Consider the following 21713-nt stretch of genomic DNA (forward strand, 5'->3'; position numbering starts at 1 on the left):
TTGAGTCCACAGGCCGATGCTCTATCCACTGAGCCAAACTGGTTAGGGCCATTTCTTTCTTTTTTTAAATGTTATTGATTTCAGAGAGGGAGAGAGAGAAACATCGATGATGAGAGAGAATCAATGATCGGCTGCCTCCTGCACGCCCCCTACTGGGGATCGAGCCTGCAACCCGAGCATGTGCCCTTGACCGGAATCGAACCTGGGACATTCCAGTTCACAGTCCAACGCTCTATCCACTGAGCCAAACCAGCCAGGGCTAAATGGACATTTCTTTTTTTCTTTATTGACTAAGGTATTACATATGTGTCCTTACCCCCCATTGCCCCCCACCCCCCTCACTCATGTCCTCACCCCTCTGGTGTCCGTGTCCATTGGTTAGGCTTATATGCATGCATACAAGTCCTTTGGTTGATCTCTTCCCCTCCCTACTTTCCCTCTGAGGTTTGAGCATCTGATCGATGCTTCTCTGTCTCTGGATCTATTCTGGTTCATCAGTGTTTTTTGTTTGTTTAATTTCTTTATTGATTAACCCTTTGCACTCGCTTGCTTTTTTCTCGATTCCTTTATTCTACTCGGGATTTAATTTTTTAAAATACCCCAGATTTTACAAAGCGCGGCAGTAGAATAAAAAACTGGAGTTTCTTTTCATACGAACTTATTTATTTGGATTTTTTTATATTTCAAATTATTGATACATTCAAAGAGTAATTTTAATCTCGACATCCGAGTGCAAAAGGTTAAGGTATTACATATGTGTCCTTATCCCCCCATTACCCTCCCACCCCCACCCCCCACTTATGCCCTCAGCCCCCCTGTTGTCTGTGTCCATTGGTTAGGCTTGTATGCATGCATACAAGTCCTTTGGTTGATCTCTCCCCCTTACCCCCACCCTCCCCTACCTTCCCTCTGAGGTTAGATGGTCTGATCAGTGTTTCTCTGTCTCTGGATCTGTTCTGGTTCATCATTTTATGTTGTTCATTATAATCCACAAATGAGTGAGATCATGTGATATTTATCTTTCTCTGACTGACTTATTTTGTTTATCATCATGCTCTCCAGCTTCACCCATGCTATTGCAAATGGTAGGAGTTCTTTCCTTTTTACAGCAGGATAGTATTCCAATGTGTAGATGTACCACAGTTTTTTAATCCACTCATCTACTGATGGACACTTAGGCTGTTTCCAAATCTTAGCTATTAAGTGGACATTTCTTAATGGGAAAGGGTAAGCGTCAGGGTTTCTCCACACATTTCACCTTTTAACAGTGAACTTATTTATTTATTTATTTATTTTTTTAACAGTGAACTTATTACTAAATGGACTTAATGCAGAAGTATGTTGAAAATTTTTAAATGAGCAGATAACTTGTTGGTAAAAACAAAAAGGAATTACAAGTTTCCATGAGTTGGCAGAAAAGTGGTAGCTATGTTTTGAATTAAATAATTTTGAGTAATTTGATTAGAGGAAAAGAACGCAAACTATAATATTAGAAAATTAAGCTCTAGCTCATGGTGGTAAGAAACTGAGTTCTTGAACATTTGTGGGTTATATACCCCTCTGAAAACTAAAGATCCTCTTCACAGAAAAATGAACATATACAAAAATTTTTCTATTAAGGTATAGATTTTTACAAATACCTTGAAACACACTCATCAATCCCACATTAGAGTTTGTAACTAATGTGTCATTGCAGCGTAGCGTATATATCAAAAAAAGTACTTTTAAAGTTTCACCATAGTGTGACCTGTTTATAGATGAAAGGAGGAAACAATGTGAAGATATCAGATCTTCTCCATATTACTTTAATGCAACTCATTACTTTATCTGGAAAAATAAATCGGTAAAAGAAGAAAGAATTGGCTGTTGAATACTAAAATATGCAGGTAGAACAGTTGAAACATGAATATTTAGCAAAACATTTTTGTGACTCCAAATTAATGCTTCTGCAAATAAGAATTTAATAAGGAGGGTTGGGTTAGAAACTGATGAGAGAGGGAATGAATACAAATTGGACAATTGGGTAGAAATGTGCAGAAGTCTGTTTATCTTCTCATATCACTTCATAAGCTCAGATGAATTCCAAATTTAAATGTAAAAATTCAAATTATAAAAAACTTAATTTTATAAAAAATCATATAAAACTTAAGAAAATAGAAATACTAAGTTAGTAAAACCAGGGCAGTTTCCTAAGCATATAAAGAATAGAAAATATTAAGGGAAGGATGTAAAGAGATTTAAATACTTAAACATGTAAAGCATAGATAAGTCAAAGTAATTTAGAAAAAAAAAATAGAAATTTAACAAGTAATTGTGAGACAGATCTTTGTTATATAAATAGCTCATAGAAACTAATAAGAATGCTACCAAAACACCCCAAAAGAAATTGCCTTTACCTACTCTTTACCCCCCAAATCACTTATTATCACTGTAAGTGTTAGTATAAAATAGGAGCAACCATAGCAGGTGGGATATTTTGATGCAGTTTTTTTTTTTATATTAACATTGAAGAAAATAATTGTAATTTGTAATATACCCTTCGGTGTCCAGGTAGAATAATAAAGCACATTAAACTAAATAGATCTACTTAGGACAATGATTTGAAATTAATTTTAATTGTTTTTAAATTGTGTGTATGTACAATATACAGGATGATATTCCTTCTGAAAACACTTTGAAACACCCGAGTTCTCATGCTGGATTTACTGAGTGTCACCAAACTTCTATTCCTCTTCATTCAGAACAAGGTGAGTGTTTTGACTCTGAATTATGTTACCAAGCATACACATTTAAGCTTTAAATGTATTTTATGAACTTTTAAAAAATATATTTTATTGATTTTTTACAGAAAAAGGAGAGGGAGAGAGAGTTAGAAACATTGATAAAAGAGAAACATCAATCAGCTGCCTCCTGCACACTCCCTACTGGGGATGTGCCTTCAACCAAGGTACATGCCCTTAACCGGAATCGAACCTGGGACCCTTCAGTCCGCAGGCCGACGCTCTGTCTACTGAGCCAAACTGGTTAGGGCTAAATGTATTTTATGTATATCACATATATGAGTAATGAGTGTTTCATGAGTCAAAAAGTGAAGATTCTGGCACATCAGTGTTGCTGTAACCTTGAATAAAACACATAATCCTAACATTCTAATACTTTTTAAAATGTTTTTATTGATTTTAGAGAGAGGGAAGGAGAGGGAGAGAAATAGAGAAATATTGATGAGAGAGAAACTTTTATCTGTACAGTAATTTAGTCAACCTGTTTTTCTAATTTAACTTTTAAAAATAGCTAATACGTCCCTGGCCAGTGTGGCTCAGTTAGTTGGGTTTCATTGCCTTCAGGGCACATGCCTGGGTTGCTGGCTTGTTTCCCAGTAGGAGGTGTGCAGGAGATGGTCAATCGATGTTTCCCTCTCCACTGACATTTTCTCTCTCTTCCTCTCCTTCCCTTTCTGTCTAAAAAATAAATATTTTTAAAGAATAAATTAAAAATGAATAACAATAAAGCAAAAACAGCTAATACATTTACTTGGTTCAAAATAAAATACAAGCACTTTGAAAATAAATCTCTCTCATTCCGACACTACAAATAACCAGTGTTGTTTTTTATCTTCTAGAATTTCATGCTTATTCAATCATGCATGACAATATAGTCTTTTCTACCTCTCTCATCTTTTCTACAAAGGTAGCATGCCATACAGTGTTGCTTTGCACTTTGATTTTTCTCTTAAAAATTAAATGGCCTAGTGTTGTTTGCATGTCATCTTTTTTATGAGTCAGTTATATATGCACATAAATTTATTACTCAGCTTCTCAGTTATGTACATAAAACCTTTATTAGGTTCCTTAAGAAAAATAGCACTACCTTGTCCCTCTCACCATCATTTCCCCTTTCATTCTCTTTTGGTAAACAGCACTATCAAGTTGGGTTTATTCCAGAAATACAAGTTGGTTTAACATTCAAAAATATAATTGATGCATGATAATAACAAATTAAAGGAGGAAAATCATGTGATTATCTCAATAGCTACAGAAAAGGCATTTGATGAAAATCAACATTCATTCATGATTAAAACTCCTAGAAAAGTGAAAAATACGAGTTTCCTTAATCTGAATAAAGTATATCTCCAAAACGTTATTACAGAAAATTACACTTCATAATGAAATAGTAAAAGTCCTAAGTGGGGAACAAGACAAGAATTCTGGCTGATACTCTTTCTGTTTAACATTGGAGCCAGAACAATCAGTGAAGGAGAAGAAATGGTAGATGGATTAGGAGGGAAGAAATAAAACTCATTATTTTCAGATAATATGGATGTTATTTCTAAAGTTAACGTGCTTATAACTTTTATACCCTCATATTTCAGTTTTCTTATTAACCTTTCACTAAAAAAGGCAATGCTTGAACTCCCCCCACCCCCACATACACACACCTCTCTGTTCCCCATACACACACCCTTCCCCTTTTCCAACAGTATAGTTATATCATAATTTTGGTTAGATGAACATGAGATTCTCTACTACTTGGCTAAATTTCTTCAAGGTATTCTGTCAATTTCATCATCTTGAAAAAGTTTTGCCCGTAGTCTTCTAATATATTTCAGTCTGGTCTTTTTGCCCTTGGAATACAAATTTTGTTAGAAGATTTCCATTCACCATTTATTCAGCGGTTTTCATGTATTGTATCATTATTGGTAAATTCTCTCCAAGTTAATTTATAACTTAACATCCTGACTTAAAAAAAAAATAGGCTTATTTCTAGTTTGTTTAGAATCAACAAAATAGGTATGACAAATGTGGCATCTTAAATCAGGAGGAAAGATGAAGTGTTCTGTTTTTGCCATTACAATGAAATGATACATCAACAAGATTACTAATTATAACATTGTTTGTTATAGGCAAGATAATGAAATCAGACCAGATGTTCATCTGTAGGTGTTTGGTTAAATAAATTATTATGTATCCATAGTATGAAGTTCAATATAGCATTAAAATGAAATCTGTGTAGTGATATACACAGATTTCCATGGTTAAGCTTTAAAATCCAACAACCAGCCGAAACCGGTTTGGCTCAGTGGATAGAGCCTCGGCCTGTGGACTCAAGGGTCCTGGGTTCGATTCCGGTCAAGGGCATGTACCTTGGTTGCGGGCACATCCCCAGTGGGGGGGTGTGCAGGAGGCAGCTGATCGATGTTTCTAACTCTCTATCCCTCTCCCTTCCTCTCTGTAAAAAAATCAATAAAAAAAAAAATCCAACAACCAAAATTCCTTAAGATATCCTATCTAATAGAGGGAATATGCTAATTGAACCTCACACAATTGCAAATATGGTGGTGCCCACAGCCAATAAGGAGGGAATATGCTGATTGACTCACACCCTCAAAGATGGCAGCGCCCACAGCCACAAGATGGCGGCACCCAGTCCCCTCAGCCCCCCAGCCGCCCAGGGCCAGCCCGAGGTGCAGGCAAGCCTCAGATGGCAGCTGCCCAGCCGCCCAGGGCCGCCTGAGGCTCAGGTAACCAGGGCTGGCTGAGGCTTGTGCTGCCTACAGTGGCAGCAGCAGGGGTGTGATGGGTGTGTCGCCTTCCCCTAATCACTTGGTTGCCTCCCACCCCACCCCTGAGGGATCCAGACTGTGAGAGGGGGAAGGCCAGGCTGAGGGACCCCCCCTCCAGTGCATGAATATAATGTATACTAGAGGCCCGGTGCATGAAATTCATGCACAGAGGGGGGTTGTCCCTCAGCCCAGCCTGTACCCTCTCCAATCTTGGACTCCTCAAGGGAATCCCAGGGATCAGACCTAAATGGGCAGTCGGACATCCCTCTCACAATCCAGGACTGCTGGCTCCCAACTGCTTGCCTGCCTGACTTCCTGATTGCCCCTAACCGCTTCTGCATGCCAGCCTGATCACCCCCTAACCACTCTGCTGCCAGCCTGTTTGCCCCCAACTTCCCTCCTCTGCCGGCCTGGTTACCCCTAACTGCCCTCTCCTGCAGGGTTGATCACCTCCAACTGCCCTCCCTTGAAGGCCTGGTCCTTCTCAACTGCCCTCCCTTGCAGGCCTGGTCCTTCTCAACTGCCCTCCCTTGCAGGCCGGGTGCCTCCCAACTGCCCTCTCCTGCTGGCCATCTTGTGGTGGCCATCTTGTGTCCACATGGGGGCAGGATATTTGACCACATGGGGGCAGCTATATTGTGTGTTGCAGTGATGATCAATCTGCATAGTACTCTTTTATTAGATAGGATAGAGGCCTGGTACAGGGGTGGGGGCCAGCTGGTTTGCCCTGAAGGGTGTCCCTGATCAGGGTGGGGTTCCCTTGGGGCATGAGGTGGCCTGAGTGAGGGGCCTGTGGTGGTTTGCAGGCCGGCCACGGCCCCTGGCAACCCAATCGGAGGCCCTGGTATCTGGAATTTATTTTCCTTCTACAATTGAAACTTTGTAGCCTGGAGTAGAGCCAAGCCTGGGACTCCCTCCGAGGCCCTCAGCCATTTGTGTTGGGGTTATAATTGAAACTTTGTTGCCTTAAGCTGGTGGGCCCGGCCAGGGTGTGTGGAAAGCTTTGCTTCCCCTGTTGCCAGCGGCAACCCTGGCCTGCTCTCTCAAGCTCCATTCTGCCGCCATTTGTTTGAATTTGTTTACCTTCTATAATTGAAACTTTGTAGCTTGAGTGGAGGCTTAGGCCTGCAATGGCTGGCAGAAAGCTTGGTTTCCTCTGTTACCTAGGAAACCTTGCTCTCTGTGGCTATAGCCATCTTGGTTTGGGTTAATTTGCATACTCGCTCTGATTGGATGGTGGGTGTGGCTTGTGGGTGTGTCGGAGGTATGGTCAATTTGCATATTTGTCTATTATTAGATAGGATTATGATAGCATTTATGTAAAAAATGAAGGGATGTGGGGGATGCATATACATAGACACAAACACCCAAAATATCCCTGAAAGTATACACAAGAAATGTGGGAACAGGAAGAAGAGCAAGACTTTTTTTTCTTCATACTCTTGTTTCCTATTGCCTTTTCACAAAAATAAATTGAGTAATTTTGATGTCCTGCCAAGAAACCCATGGGCCTCATGTAATTCTGATGTTTAGCAGAGCTTAGGAAAGGATAAATTATCTTATGAATGTTATACTATGCCTAGAAACACTTTGTGTTTGGTTAGTTGGTTTTTGTAAAAATATTTAGTTGTATAACTTTTGTTTTCCAATTTTCTTTAAGTGAAAAGTAGCAGTAGAAGGCCATCTACAGAAGAAACTCACGAAGTAGACTCCAAAGCAGCCTTACTACCGGTTTGTACATTTCAATTAAACAATGCCTCTTTTTAAATGCACCTTTGTTGGAGAAGAGCTAAAAGATGGTGATATTTTAGATTATATCTGGCTTTCAAAAGAATTTTTACCTGAGAAAACTGACATCTCTATGGTAGTTTTAGAAAAGAGTTTCTTCCTGTAGTGAATAGCCAGGAAATCTTTAAAAAAAAAATTATTCAAGAAAAGAAAGGTAGGAACCTCTGTTTGAATTGAAACATTATATGAAGTAATTCCCAGCCAATTGAGGTAATATTTGCTTTTATAAACCCTTTTTAAAAGCAGACTCTGATAGAAAGCAGAAAAATTGTTTCTTTATAGTTAAGTACAGAAATCAATGCTCTCAATTATGGTCCTGGATTGTCAAGAACATTATTAACTTTCAGCTATACGGAGGTAGATTATATTATTAAAATTCACGTTATTTGAAAAAGTCACTTGAATGGGGAAAGGGGGTTCGTAAACAGAGTTTCACAGCCACAATTACTTTTTCTGGAAGGATCCATCTTGAACTTAAGCTGCACAGTATTGCCCCAAATACAATTCCATTGAAAATGACCTCACAGGGCCGAAACCGGTTTGGCTCAGTGGATAGAGCATCGGCCTGCGGACTCAAGGGTCCTGGGTTCGATTCTGGTCAAGGGCATGTACCTTGGTTGCGGGCACATCCCCAGTAGGGAGTGGGCAAGAGGCAGCTGATCGATGTTTCTCTCTCATCGATGTTTCTAACTCTATCCCTCTCTCTTCCTCTCTGTAAAAAATCAATAAAATATATTTTAAAAAAAAAAAAGAAGAAAATGACCTCACAGTGTCTAATTACAAAGCTCATGGGAGTCTGCCCTGGCCGGTAACTCAGTTGATTAGAGCATTGTCCTGATATGTCAAGGTTGCAGGTTAGACCTCTGGTCAGAGCACATACAAGAAGCAACCAATGAATGCAATAAATAAGTGGAACAACGAAGCTCTTGGAAGTCAACTTATATAGATAGTATTAGACTCCAACAACTGAAGATAGCAGAATTATTGGTTACAGATTGTAAAGTATGCTTAAAGTAATTAAAGCCATAAAAGAAAGTATTACAAATAATGAAAAAAAGAAAAAATACTACTCAAAAAAGACTGGCAAATTTGAAAAAAATCTAGAAATAACTCATTGGAGGTGAAAATAATAGATTAGGCACAGCAGAACAGAGAATTGCTCAATTGGACCAGAAAGTAATGTAAAATTATACTTATATGGAAAATACACTAAACAAAGAAATATGGAAAATAGCTCTAAATTGGCCTTGAAAGGATAGACAGAATTTGAATAGATTATAAATGGCTTAGAATTTTGCAAAATGCTGAAATATATATGTATATTTGAATTCAGGATGTGTAGCCCAAACTGGGGAAGTAAAAATAAATCCACAGCTATAAATATCATTATAAAACTACCGAATGAAAACCTACACACAGATAAAGACTTCAATGAAAAGTGCCTAAATGTTACTAGTGATTTCTTTGTTCACAATTTGCAGTATTTTAATTTCTCTTTTTTTTTAAACTTTAAAAAAAATTTTTTTAATTGATTTCAGAGAGTGTGAGAGAGGGAGATAGAAACATCAATGTTGAGAATCATTGATCGGCACGTCCCCAGGGGAAATCTAGCCCTGCAACCTGGACATGTGCTCTGATTGGGAATTGAACATCACCTCCTGGTTCATAGGTTGACGCTCAACCATTGAGCCACACCAGTCAGGCTAATTTTTCTCTTAACACTTTGATGTGTTTTTCTTTTGGCAAGAGGCACATCTTATCTTTGAAGTCATAGAAACAGATGCATATTTAAAGAAAATAAAATAGCTACCAAAAGCTAGGCTATATGTTATAGGATATAACACTCATGAAATTCTTTATTCCACCTTGTAGAATTGCATTATTTTTTATTATTTTTAGCCCTTCATTCTTAAAACATATTATAGGAAACAAAACAGTGCTAAATGTTTCTGATTAATCTAGAGATATTTTTCTTTAACTTTTTGTTTGTGTTTGTTTTTGACTAAAGGATTGGTTACAAGATAGACCATCAGACAGAGAAATGTAAGTAAGCCTTTTCTTATCATTAGCCTGTCAAGTATTGTAGTCTTTTTTTTCTTTCTTTTTTTTTTTCTTCTTTGCATCATCTCTGTAACACTCCTTTATCAAGGGGTAATGATTATTTTAGCATCTCCTGTCTTAACATAGAAGAGGTTGGGGAAACTCGTTCATTATGAGTTAATTATTAATTTAAATTTATAATTTTGTCTAGTTATACTATAATTATAGTCAGATTGTAATTACAACTACTAAAATCATCTTTATAATGATACAATTATGATTTTATTATTTAGTTTTGTTTTCAACTTTATCTTAAATAAATTTGTTCAAAGTCCTAGTTTGACACTTTAGTTCTGCATTTGCATAATTACTTTGCCCATCATTCTAAGCAACAAACCTTGCACTGGTTTTGGAAAGCACTTTGGTAATTAGAGCAGTAATACATAGCCTCCCTATAGGAGGACCCACTAGAAAGCTGGAAACAAAAGGCAATCTGATGGTAATCATCCCCAGAAAGTAAAAATTTTTAGTATAGATTAAAGATAAGAATAAAAGAGAATTTCTGTATTTGCAGCTTGGGAATTAGTATGCTAGGATTCCAAAGAACATTTTAAAAAAGCCTTTTACATCCATTTGATACTAGAAGTATGGTAGAGTTACACTCTGATATGGACTACTTGAGAAGGGAAGCCAGTTTGTTGGAGATTATTCCACAGTGTTTTCCCCATTTCCTTCTGTGCATCAGAAATAGATTTGAATATATTCAGAAGGAAATAAATCAAATGCCCCATGGATAAGCATTTGTTGAAATTCTTTGGGTACCCAGGCCCTGAAAAGCATTTGAAAAACCTGTCTATATCAGACCTCCTCAGAGAATACTATCTTTTATAGCTAAAACCATAGGAAGTAAAATACAGAATAGGTACTAAAAGTTGATTTACTTTTAATTCTCACCTGAGGATATGCTTATTGATTGGAATAAGGGGGAGAGAGAGAGAAACATCGATGTGAGAGAGAACATTGGTTGCCTTCCATTTGTGCCCTGACTGGAAATTGAATCCACAAACGTTCAATAAATGGGACGACTCTCCACCCAACTGAGCCACACTGTCTAGGACAAAATTGATTTAATTTAGCTAACAAGAGAACATTGTCTTAAAGATGTTGATCCTTAGAAGTGCCCAGAAAGGTGGAGCTGTTCAGCATTCTTTGGATGCTGAGAAAAGTGTGGCTTAGCAACAGACAATGAACGATGCTAGGGTCAAAATACTTCTTATAAAAATTTTTATGTTATTACAAATTAACAGGAAACATCAGGACCAGATAGAATGTAACAACTAGAAAGAGACTGCAGCCGAAACCGGTTTGGCTCAGTGGATAGAGCGTCGGCCTGCGGACTGAAGGGTCCCGGGTTCGATTCCAGTCTTGGTTGCGGGCACATCCCCAGTAGGAGGTGTGCAGGAGGCAGCCGATCGATGTTTCTCTCTCATCGATGTTTCTAACTCTCTCTTCCTCTCCCTTCCTCTCTGTAAAAAAAATCAATAAACCATTGTGTGTTTTTTTAAAAAAAAGAGAGACTGCAAAGGTCCTCTACTCCAGAGGTCCTTTCTGGTCTAGTTCTATACAGAGCTGTATAATGGGAGAGCTAATCCTCTAATCCATTTTTCCTTTTCCATTTCACTCTCCTTTACACCTATTTCTCTAATTTGCATGAAATCATGGAATTAATAGAACCTCCACACTTAGTACCTCTATACATTGATATGAATAATACATTCAGTATTGAAAAAATTTTGTTCAACATTGCAAAATGACATCTATTTACTTTTCTCTCACTTCTTTGCCCATCAATTCTATTGAACTATTTTTAAAATCCTACAGTCATTTTAAGGCATTCTTATATTGAGTCTCCACAAATAGAGATGTCATGGAATATTGTATCATTAGTATTAAACTATCAGTTTGACACCAGACTTAATATTTATATAGGCATAAATTGGAGGTGCAGGTTGTTGATAAAGTATATGCATATGGATATCTACGTATTCATGTATGCTTTTAGCATTGACTTAAGGGAAAGGGCAAATATTTAAACAAAAGTGAATCTGGCCCAGCCAGTGTTGCTCAGTGGTTGAGCATTAACCCAAGAACCACAAAGTCATAGGTTCGATTCCTAGTTGGAGCACATGCCCAGGTTTCAGGCTTGATCTTCAGTAGGGAGCATGCAGGAGGCAGCCCGATATATGATGTTTCTCTCTCATCGATGTTTTTTATCTCTCTATCCCTCTCCCTTCCTCTCTCTAAAATCAATAAAAACATATTAAGATTTTAAAAAGTGAATCTGAACCTCAGAATTCCTTAGTAACGTATTAAATCATAATTTCATGAAGTAAAAAATTATGAGTAGCTAAAACTAAAGTTGTGACATAACTTACAATATATTTTTTGGTATTTCTTTAGACCATCTGAAGAAGGAACATTAAATGGTGAGTCCATGTTGTAGATTTATTATGAAAAAAGTGAGGATCATATATGATTTATTATAGCAAGTACTACATTATCCTAAAATTTTAGAGTGTGTTTTAAAAAGACAATGCAATACAAAGTTCTTCCCTCAACTAGCTTTTCTTCAATATAGATGTTTCACAAACACATGAAGTCACCGTGTGAATGATGACCTTTTTACTACCACCCTCCCTCTTCATCCCTGCAGCTCAGCCTGTTCCTTTCCTTATATTCCATGTTAGTGAATGATGCTGTTTCAGTTAGGTAGTTAAAACCTGAGTGGGAGTTATTCTTGACCCCCTTGACCTTGTGCTCACAAAGTCCTGTTGTAGTTACCTCCTAAATATGTCTAGAATTTATCTTCCACTATACATCCTCCTTTCAGTTTAGAACTTCATCATTTTTACCAGTAAGCCTTTTATTGAAGTGTACTAGAGGCCCAGTGCATGAAATTCGTGCACAGGGGTTGGGGGTGTCCCTCAGCCCAGCCTGCACCCTCTCCAATCCCACTGGGATCGGGCCTAAACAGGCAGTCGGACATCCCACAATCCAGGACTGCTGGCTCCCAACCACTTGCCTGCCTGCCTGCCTGATTGCCCCTAACAGCTTCTGCCTGCCAGCCTGATCACCCAATAACCACTCCCCTGCCAGCCTGATCGATGCCTAAATGCTCCCCTGCTGGCCCGATTGCCTCTAACTGCCCTTCTCTGACCTGGTCACCCTTAACTGCCCTCCCCTGCTGGCTTGCTTGCCCTTAACTGTCCCCCCTTGCAGGCCTGGTCATCCCAAATTGCCCTCCCCTGCTGGCCTGGTCACCCCTAACTGCCCTCCCTTGCCAGCCTGGTTGCTCCTAACTGCCCTCCCCTGCTGGCCTGGTCACCCCCAACTGCCCTTCCTGGCAGGCCTGGTCACCCCCAACTGCCCTCCCCTGCTGGTCCGGTCACCCCCAACAGCCCTCCCCTGCAGGCCATCTTGTATCCACATGGGCGCAGCCATCTTGTGTGTTGGAGTGACGGTCAATTTGCATATTACTCTTTTATTAGATAAGACTAGCATTCCTGTTGCAGGAAGTTTCCTGCAATAGGGCTTCCTATTGCACTCTGTCCTGCCCGCCTGCGCTCCTCCCTTCTCTGCCTGTCCCACCTGTGCTCCTCCCTTCTCCCCCGGCCCTGCCTGTGCTCCTCCCTTCTCCCCCGCCCCGCCTTCTCTGCCAGCCCCACCTGCTCTCCTCCCTTCTCCCCTGGCCCTGCCTGCACTCCTCCCTTCTCCTCCGACCGCTTGCGCTCCTACCTTCTCTGCCAGCCCCACCTGCTCTCCTCCCTTCTCCCCCGGCCCCGCCTGCGCTCCTCCCTTCTCCCCCGCCCCGCCTTCTCTGCCAGCCCCACCTGCTCTCCTCCCTTCTCCCCTGGCCCTGCCTGCACTCCTCCCTTCTCCCCTGGCCCTGCCTGCTCTCCTCCCTTCTCCCCCAGCCCCGCCTGCGTTCCTCCCTTCTCCCTCGGCCCCGCCTGTGCTCCTCCCTTCTCCCCCGACCCCGCCTGTGCTCCTCCCTTCTCCCCCACCCCGCCTTCTCCACCAGCCCACCTGCTTTCCTCCCTTCTCTGCCAGCCTCACCTGTGCCCCTTCTCCTCCGCCCCGCTTGCTTGCTTCTCTGGAGCTTTGCTCCCTTCTGCAGCTCTTGGCTTCTTTCTATGCTGTCTTGATATGCAAATTAACCGCCATCTTGGTTGAGGTGATTTGCATATTCATCCTGATTGGCTGGTTGGCGTGGCTTGGGTGTAGTGAAGGTGTGGTCAATTTGCATATTAGTCTATTATTAGGTAGGGTAATATGTATACAGAAGAGTGCAGATAAGCCTCCATATCAGTGATTTCTCACTAAGTAAGCATACCCATGTAATCAGCCCCCAGATCCCGAAACAGAATATTGCCGATATTTCAGCTCCTTGTGTCCTCTTGTTAGGACCCCTCTCCCCAAATAACACAATAGGTTGGTTTGTATGAGTCTGAGAGAGAGTGTGTGTGTGTGTGTGTAGTATATAAATTGAATCATTCAGTATGTACTCTTGTGTCTAGCTTCCTCCTAGTACATGTTTTATGAAATTCATCAGTATTGCTGTGTGTAGTGGTATTTGTGCATTCTCACTACTATACACAATTTCCTTGTGTGAAAATACTGAATTTACTTATCTATACTATTATTTGATGGGCATTTCAGTAGCTTCCAGTGTGTGGCTATTATGAATAGTGTTGTTAGGAGCATTCTTGTTTATGTTGTTTGGGAAATATGCCTAGGAATGGAGTTGCTAGGTAGTAGGGTATGCGTATGTTCACATTTAGTGCCAAATAGGTTTCCCAAGTGGTTGTGCCAGTTTGTCCTCCCTTCAGTTCTACCTTCTAGTCTGTCACCAAAATGATTCTTCTGAAAGATCTGATCTTGTCACTCCTCTGCTTTACATTTTCCTCACTGTCATTGCACAAGGCCCAGTGTCCTTTCTTAGTACAGTATATTTGGCTCTTAACAATTTGGTATTCCTTGCTTTTATAGCTTTACCTCCTATAGCTATGCCTATCTTCTTGCTCATTAATTTACAATCTTGGTTACATATCTGAATACTTGTGGAGAATCATTTGTATGATGATGTATACCTACAGAATTAGAATAATTTGGAGTGAGCTCTGGGTAGGTGTATGTTGGAAAAAACCCTACAGACGATTTTTATATCAGCCTTCAAACTCTCTTAAACTAGGAGGCGTTTGGTACCCCCTGCTCTATAGTCCTATTTTGTGTGTATGTACTTATGTATATACTAGAGGCCCAGTTCACGAATTCGTGCATGGGCGGGTTCCAGAGTATTGGGGGCCCATCGGGGCCTGGATCAGGCCGCAGTGCACGTCATAGCCACCAGTTGTTCTGGTCGTTCTGCCATTCTGGTCGCTGGGCTTTTACATATATAGATACTATATACTTATCACTTAGCATTAAAACTTTTGACTAACCTCCATCTGCAAGACAATAGGTTATTTTTTCATTTATATTTTAGAAGCTTAACACATAGCATATTCCACTTATTTTCCATCTTTCTCACTACAGTTAAAAAGTAAAGCCCTCAATTGAATTTAGAGATGGAGGGGCTTTTTTTCATGTTTCACATTACAGAAATTCATCTTTTCATGGTCATTACACTAAAGTAGTTACATGGCCACAGGCCCCAGCCCCCAAAGGTCCAAAACTGAGAAATATTTCTCTTTTTGAGCATGGGGTATAGAAGCATGCATTTAGGACAGGAGAGTGTGAAGCATGTGCTTTTTCTCTCCAGGTGTCTGAGGTCACATTTACCACTAATCTGACATAGTGAAATGGGGTAAGATGGCACATGATGGACATGTTTCGTTGTTTTTTATGCTTTTGTGAAGAGAGAGATTACATGAAGGAAACTTGGGATGATTGTATGAGAATATCTGAGCAAAAATTTATGCTGCATTAGTACCTTTAAAAGGGTCTCATTTGTTTGATGTTTTAGGTCTTGCTTCTCCATTTAAGGCAGTTATGGATACACATTACTATTACTCAGGTCAGTAACATTAAAAACAAAATTTAATAATATTTTTAGCTTTCAGGTATTTCATTTTTTCTCTCTCATTTTTATGCAGCTGTGGAAAGAAATAACTTGATGAGATTATCCCAGAGCATTCCATTTACACCTGTGCCTCCAAGAGGTAAATCCAAAAAGTTAAATAAAGGGGAAAAATCAATCCTCCATTAATATATGATTTTTAGTTATAACATGGAACATGGGTGTTAATAGACGAATCACACTAAGAAGTGTTGATTTCATATAAATGTAATTAGCCTGACTACTACAAGAGTCAGGTATGTATCAAAAGTATTGAATTTCTGTTTTTTGTATTTCCAGAAGCAGTGGTGTACTCTAATTCAGATAATTCATTGTCTAGTAATGAAAGCATAGATAAATTGACATCACAGGGTTTGTGGAACAGACACTTCTAACCTCTTGTTGTATACTAATCTGGTCGCTTTCTAAAAGTTTGTTGCCCTTTATAAAACTACAACTTAGCTCATTTCTTTTATTCCTTACTTTATCTTAACCAGATACCTTTCAGTTTTTATTCTCCGTTGTCATTTTTAAAGTGTCATAATTTGACCTCAAAATGTATTCATGTTGCAGGTGAGCCCGTCACAGTGTATCGCTTGGAAGAGAGTTCGCCCAGCATATTGAATAACAGCATGTCTTCTTGGTCACAGTTAGGCCTCTGTGCCAAAATAGAGTTTTTAAGTAAAGAAGAGATGGGAGGAGGTTTACGGAGAGCTGTCAAAGTACAGTGTACCTGGTCAGAACATGATATCCTCAAATCAGGGCATCTTTATATTATCAAATCTTTTCTTCCTGAGGTGATTAACACATGGTCAAGTATTTACAAAGAAGATACAGTTCTACATCTCTGTCTTAGAGTAAGTGCTGATGAATGCATAATGGTGGAACATTATGTTTTCACTTCTAAAGTATAATAAACCAAATAAAATCTTAGTGGTAATATTGAACAAGGGTTTGTTTTTTCTATTCTGTAGGAAATTCAGCAACAGAGAGCAGCACAAAAGCTCACATTTGCCTTCAACCAAATGAAACCCAAATCCATACCATATTCTCCGAGGTAAGTCTTTAAATTTTTCTGGGATATATAAATGTTATGTGGATAGCATTCTCTTTTGACCTTATTATTGATGTTGAATATGTAATTATTTGCTTTATTTTAAAGATCAATTAGAACTTTTTAAATAAAACTACTAGTAATATCTGTAACTATTTTTCATAAGGTTCCTTGAAGTTTTCCTGCTGTATTGCCATTCAGCAGGACAGTGGTTTGCTGTGGAAGAATGTATGACTGGAGAATTTAGAAAATACAATAATAATAACGGTGATGAGATTATTCCAACTAATACACTGGAAGAGATCATGTTAGCCTTTAGCCACTGGACTTATGAATATACAAGAGGGGAGTTGCTGGTACTTGATTTACAAGGTAAATCGATTGAAATATCGCTGAAGTGATATTGTGCAGTAGGTTCTCAGCTATTCATGTGTTATGAATAATGTACAGAAATCTGCTAATTTATAGGTAGATAAAATCTTAGGTCAGTAGAATCTGTTTTAAAAACAAGTCAATAACAGCCATAGCATATAGCCATCAGAGCCCTGAATCGTGGTATATGCCTATCTTAATTGTTATTTAGGTAATAGAGATATTTTGATAAGCAAAAATACCCTATTCTGCTCTTATATGTGTAGCCTTACTCTTTTAAAAGTATGAAGACTTTCTTTAAAACACAAGTATATCTATTGTTCCTGGTGTTACGTTTTATCTCTCACTGTGAACTAAACTACCTAAATATTTAGTGGCTTAAAACAAAATATTTGGTGGCTTAAGACAATCATTTTATTTGCTTGTAATTCTTTGGTTGGGGAATTTGGATGGGGCGTAGTGGGGATTGCTTATCTCTGTTGTTCCCCCAGAGGGTTTGAATGACTGGATACTAGCTTGCCTAGCTTGACTGGAGTCAAATGCCTGAGGTCTCTGTTTAGTGACAGCTGAATTTGTCAGTACTCCACCAAGTGACTAGCTTATTTTGCTTTCTCATAGCATCACAGTTTCAGGTAGCTAGACTTCTTTCATGGTAGCTGGTTTCTTCCAGAGAGAAAGCAGAAACTCTTAGAGCCAGGCCAGACCTGGCCCAGATTCCTCCTACCACATTTTACTGCTCAGGACAAGTAATGAGGACAGCCCAGATTTAAACCAGCACTTGATCAGTGGAGCAGCATGTTAAAAAACAAACAAAAAATGTGGCTTGGAGAGGGCAGGTTTGCTCAATGTAATGTCAGTGCAACTTCATGGTAGGGCCAGAGGAAAGTAAAACAGCAAGTTTCCAGCTCTACCTAGATGATAGTTTTACATTATAGCTTTTTAAAGTATATTGATTTCAGAGAGGAAGGGAAAGGGAAAGAGAGATAGAAACATCAGTGATGAGAGAGAATCATTGATTAGCTGCCTCCTGCATGCCCCCTACTGGGATCCCACCCACAACCCAGGCATGTGCCCTGACTGGGAATCGAACTGTAATCTCCTGGTTGACCGTTGCTCAACCACTGAGCCACCCCAGCTGGGTCACTGTCTTATTCTTTATGTTATCTGAAACTTTTTTAGGAAGTTATATTCATACAGAGTGGGCCAAAGTAGGTTTACTGTTTTTTTAAATGGCCTATAGATTATGCCTCTATGACCTTAGTTTTTCTTTGCTAAATGAAGTGCAACAGTGGCAGATCGTGTAGACCTTTTGTATAAGCAGATATTTGTTTGCAACCTTGGCCATGTTGCATCAGAAGCTGGTGCCATCAGGAGCATACCTACCAACTCTTGATGCTTAACTGAGTCACAATTGCAGGAGCTGTGTTCTGGGTGCAATGTTGAAGTCAAGCTATGAGACAAGCTATGAAATATCAAGAGAGAAAAACTACACTCTTTTGAGTAATTTAACGTTATTTAAATGCTGCTATAAAATCTCATGATTATTTTTATTATGCAAATGTCAATATTTCATCAATCATAATATAAATTAACTTTTTTACATATACGTATAAAGGCGTGGGTGAAAATTTGACTGACCCATCTGTGATAAAAGCGGAAGAAAAGAGGTAATAAATTTTAATAAGTTTATTAAGACAATTTCATAATTTCAAGTTCTACATTTCTACTTGTATAAACTAACCTTGTTTTATTTAAACTACCAATGCCATAGATCCTGTGATATGGTTTTTGGCCCAGCAAATCTAGGAGAAGATGCAATAAAAAACTTTAGAGCCAAACATCACTGTAATTCTTGCTGTAGAAAGCTTAAACTTCCAGGTAAACATTTTCTTGATCAATATAATGTATAAATTGTTAGTAAAACTTGTTACTGCAATACTTTATAAGGCCAGAGCCACAAATATATGATGTTGGCTATAAATTAATCTATGCTTTCTTTCTTTATAAAAACACAAAGTTTATTCATTTAATATATATTTATTATGTGTGTGCTAGAGCCAGAAATTGTGCTAGATGTTGATAATACTACAATAGGGAACTAGACAAGCATGGTCCCTGTCCTCATTGGAGTTTAGTCAGATCTTGAAAACTGACAAGAGTTACAGGACTGTCATAAATGCCAAGCAGAAAAAAGAGAACAGGTAAGCACATCACCTAATACAAACCTAGAGGTCAGGGAATGCTACCAAGGGAACTGACAGTTTTGTCTAAAACTGAAGGAGGAATCCATCCATGTTTCTATCTCTCCATTCATCTCCCTTCCCCTCTCTCTTAAAAAAAAAAAATAATAAAAAATTCTAACAACTTTATAAACAAACATGGAATACTCTTTTCCCAACTCCTGTCAAAGAGTTGGGAAAAGAGTATTCCATGAAGACTTTTAAGTTAGCCTGTCAAAGAGTTGGGAAAAGAGTATTCCATGAAGCAGGAATAGGAACTACAGATACAGTTGGGATAGTAACTTTATCTTTGTATTTGAAGAATTACAAGCTATTATTGAATTATAAGTTACTAGAGGCCCAGTGCATGATTGAATCATGCATGTGTAGGGTCCCCTACATGCTTTTGCTTTCGATCGCGGGGGAGCTGGGTGCCTGTCTGCTGGTGCACCAGGCCTTTCAGAAGCCTCCACCGCGCCGGAGGCTTCCGAAAAGCTTGGTGCCAGAGCGGACAGGCATCCAGCTCCCACGCTTTCAATCGCAGGGGAGCTGGGTGCCTGTCCGCTGGTGCACCAGGCCTTTCGGAAGCCTCCGGCTCGGCGGAGGCTTCCAAAAGACCTGGTGCCGGAGCAGACAGGCACCCAGCTCCCCCGCTTTTGATGGTCCGCGGCAGGACGTGAGCTCGCTGCCCCAGAGGCCCCTTCTGTTCCGCAGCACAGCCATGGCGCAGACGCTGAGCTTGCGCTGCCTCTGGCGACACGAGCTCAGCACGTCCCGCTGGCCCAATCGGCTACCCCAGCCACCCCGAGTCCTGCCCCCTGCGCCTCCCACTGGCCAATCGTGGGTGTAGTGGAGTGATGGTAATTTACATAGTACCATTTTATTAGGATAGTATAAACCAGTGGTTCTAACATTTTGGTGTGCATCACAATATCTTGTGGAACTTTTTAAAAATTACAGATTCCTGGGATTCACCCTTACGCTACATTTTTAAAAGTCCCTCTCATTATAAGCAATAATGTAGTCACTGAAAGCTTGGACTTGGGAGCCAGACTGCATAGTTCAAGAAAATACCTATATTATAATATCTTTTTTGTTGATTTCAGAGAGGAAGGGAGATAGAGACAGAAACATTAATGATGAAAGGAATCATTGATCGACTGCCTCCTGCACACCCCCTACTGGATATCGAGCACACAACCTGGGCATGTGCCCTTGACCGGAATCAAACCTGGGACTTTTTAGTCCACAGGCTGATGCTCTGTCCACTGAGCCAAACCAGCTAGGGCAGAAAATACCTATATTATAGAGGCTTTTCTTTTTTTCATATACCTTATATCCTGCAATCCTATAACCTTGCTAAACTCACTTAGTTCTAAATTTTTAGGAAGTTTTTGTTTGTTTATAAAGTTGTTAGAATTTTCTGTGTAGACAGTAAATAGGTTTTTTTGGGGTAGGGGGTTAAATGTTTTGATTTTTTATTTATTTTTTTTTTTAAGAGAGAGGGGAAGGGAGATGAATGGAGAGATAGAAACATGGATGGATTGACTGCCTCTGGCACGCCCCCTACCAGGGATTGAGCCCCCAACTAGGGCATGTGCCCTGGCCCGGAATCGAACCAATGAATTCTGGGTCATGGGTTGATGCTCAACCACCACGCCATACCAGCTGGGTAGTAGATACAGTTTTATTACAGCCTTTCCAACCATTTTACTTTTCTTAAATAGGAATAATGTGAGTAGCCACCTTGCTTTTCTTCATAATCTTAATGGGAAAGCATTCAGTCTTTTACCATTAAGATGATGTTAACTGTAAGGATTTTGTGGATGCGCTTTCTTGGGTTGAGGATATATTCTACTACTACTTGTTTCTTGAAAATGCTTATCCTGAATCGATATTGAATTTTGTTAGATATTTTTTCTGCATCTATTTATGTGACCATTTGGTTTTCCTTCTTTAATTGGTAAATAATACATGGATTAATTTTTGAAATGTTGAACCAGTCTTGCATTCCCAGGAGACACTCCACTTTATCATGATAAATTATCTTTTTTATGTATTTCTGGATTCAGTTTGCTAATATTTTCTTGAGAATTTTTGTCTCTGTTCATGAAGAATATTGATCTATGGCTTTTTTTTTTCTTGTCTGTCTTGTTTTGATATCTAGGTAATAATAACCTTAAAAATAAGTAGGAAGTGTTCACACCTCTTCTGTTTTGGGGGTACAGATTATATGGAATTGATATCATCCTTACTTTAAATGTTTGGTAGAATTGTCTAGTGAAATCATCTAAGTCTGAAGTTTTCTTTGTCAGATGGTCTTTAAGATTTTTTAAAAATAAATGTATGACTGTTGAGGCTATCAGTTTTGTTTTTTTTAATATATTGATTTTTTTTTCAGAGAGGAAGGAAGAGGGATAGAGAGTTAGAAACATCAATGAGAGAGAAACATCGATCAGCTGCATCTTGCACACCCCCTACTGGGGATGTACCTGCAACCAAGGTACATGCCCTTGACCGGAATCGAACCTGGGACCCTTGAGTCCGAAGGCCGACGCTCTA

General features: G+C 39.4%; 1 protein-coding gene across 1 annotated transcript in view; it reads left to right on the forward strand.

Moving 5' to 3' along the window:
- The window catches only part of TRPM7 (transient receptor potential cation channel subfamily M member 7), a 125890-nt gene that overhangs the window by 96808 nt on the left and 7369 nt on the right, over nt 1–21713 (forward strand). Inside the window, exons 28-38 of the mRNA XM_054716236.1 lie at nt 2651–2747; nt 7221–7291; nt 9357–9391; nt 11849–11874; nt 15414–15464; nt 15544–15609; nt 16080–16363; nt 16481–16563; nt 16727–16932; nt 18548–18599; nt 18704–18810. Coding sequence (XP_054572211.1) covers nt 2651–2747; nt 7221–7291; nt 9357–9391; nt 11849–11874; nt 15414–15464; nt 15544–15609; nt 16080–16363; nt 16481–16563; nt 16727–16932; nt 18548–18599; nt 18704–18810 — 1078 coding nt within the window. The remainder of the gene's footprint in view (nt 1–2650; nt 2748–7220; nt 7292–9356; nt 9392–11848; nt 11875–15413; nt 15465–15543; nt 15610–16079; nt 16364–16480; nt 16564–16726; nt 16933–18547; nt 18600–18703; nt 18811–21713) is intronic.

Source organism: Eptesicus fuscus, chromosome 5 (genome assembly GCF_027574615.1).
Source record: "Eptesicus fuscus isolate TK198812 chromosome 5, DD_ASM_mEF_20220401, whole genome shotgun sequence".
Classification (NCBI taxonomy): domain Eukaryota; kingdom Metazoa; phylum Chordata; class Mammalia; order Chiroptera; family Vespertilionidae; genus Eptesicus; species Eptesicus fuscus.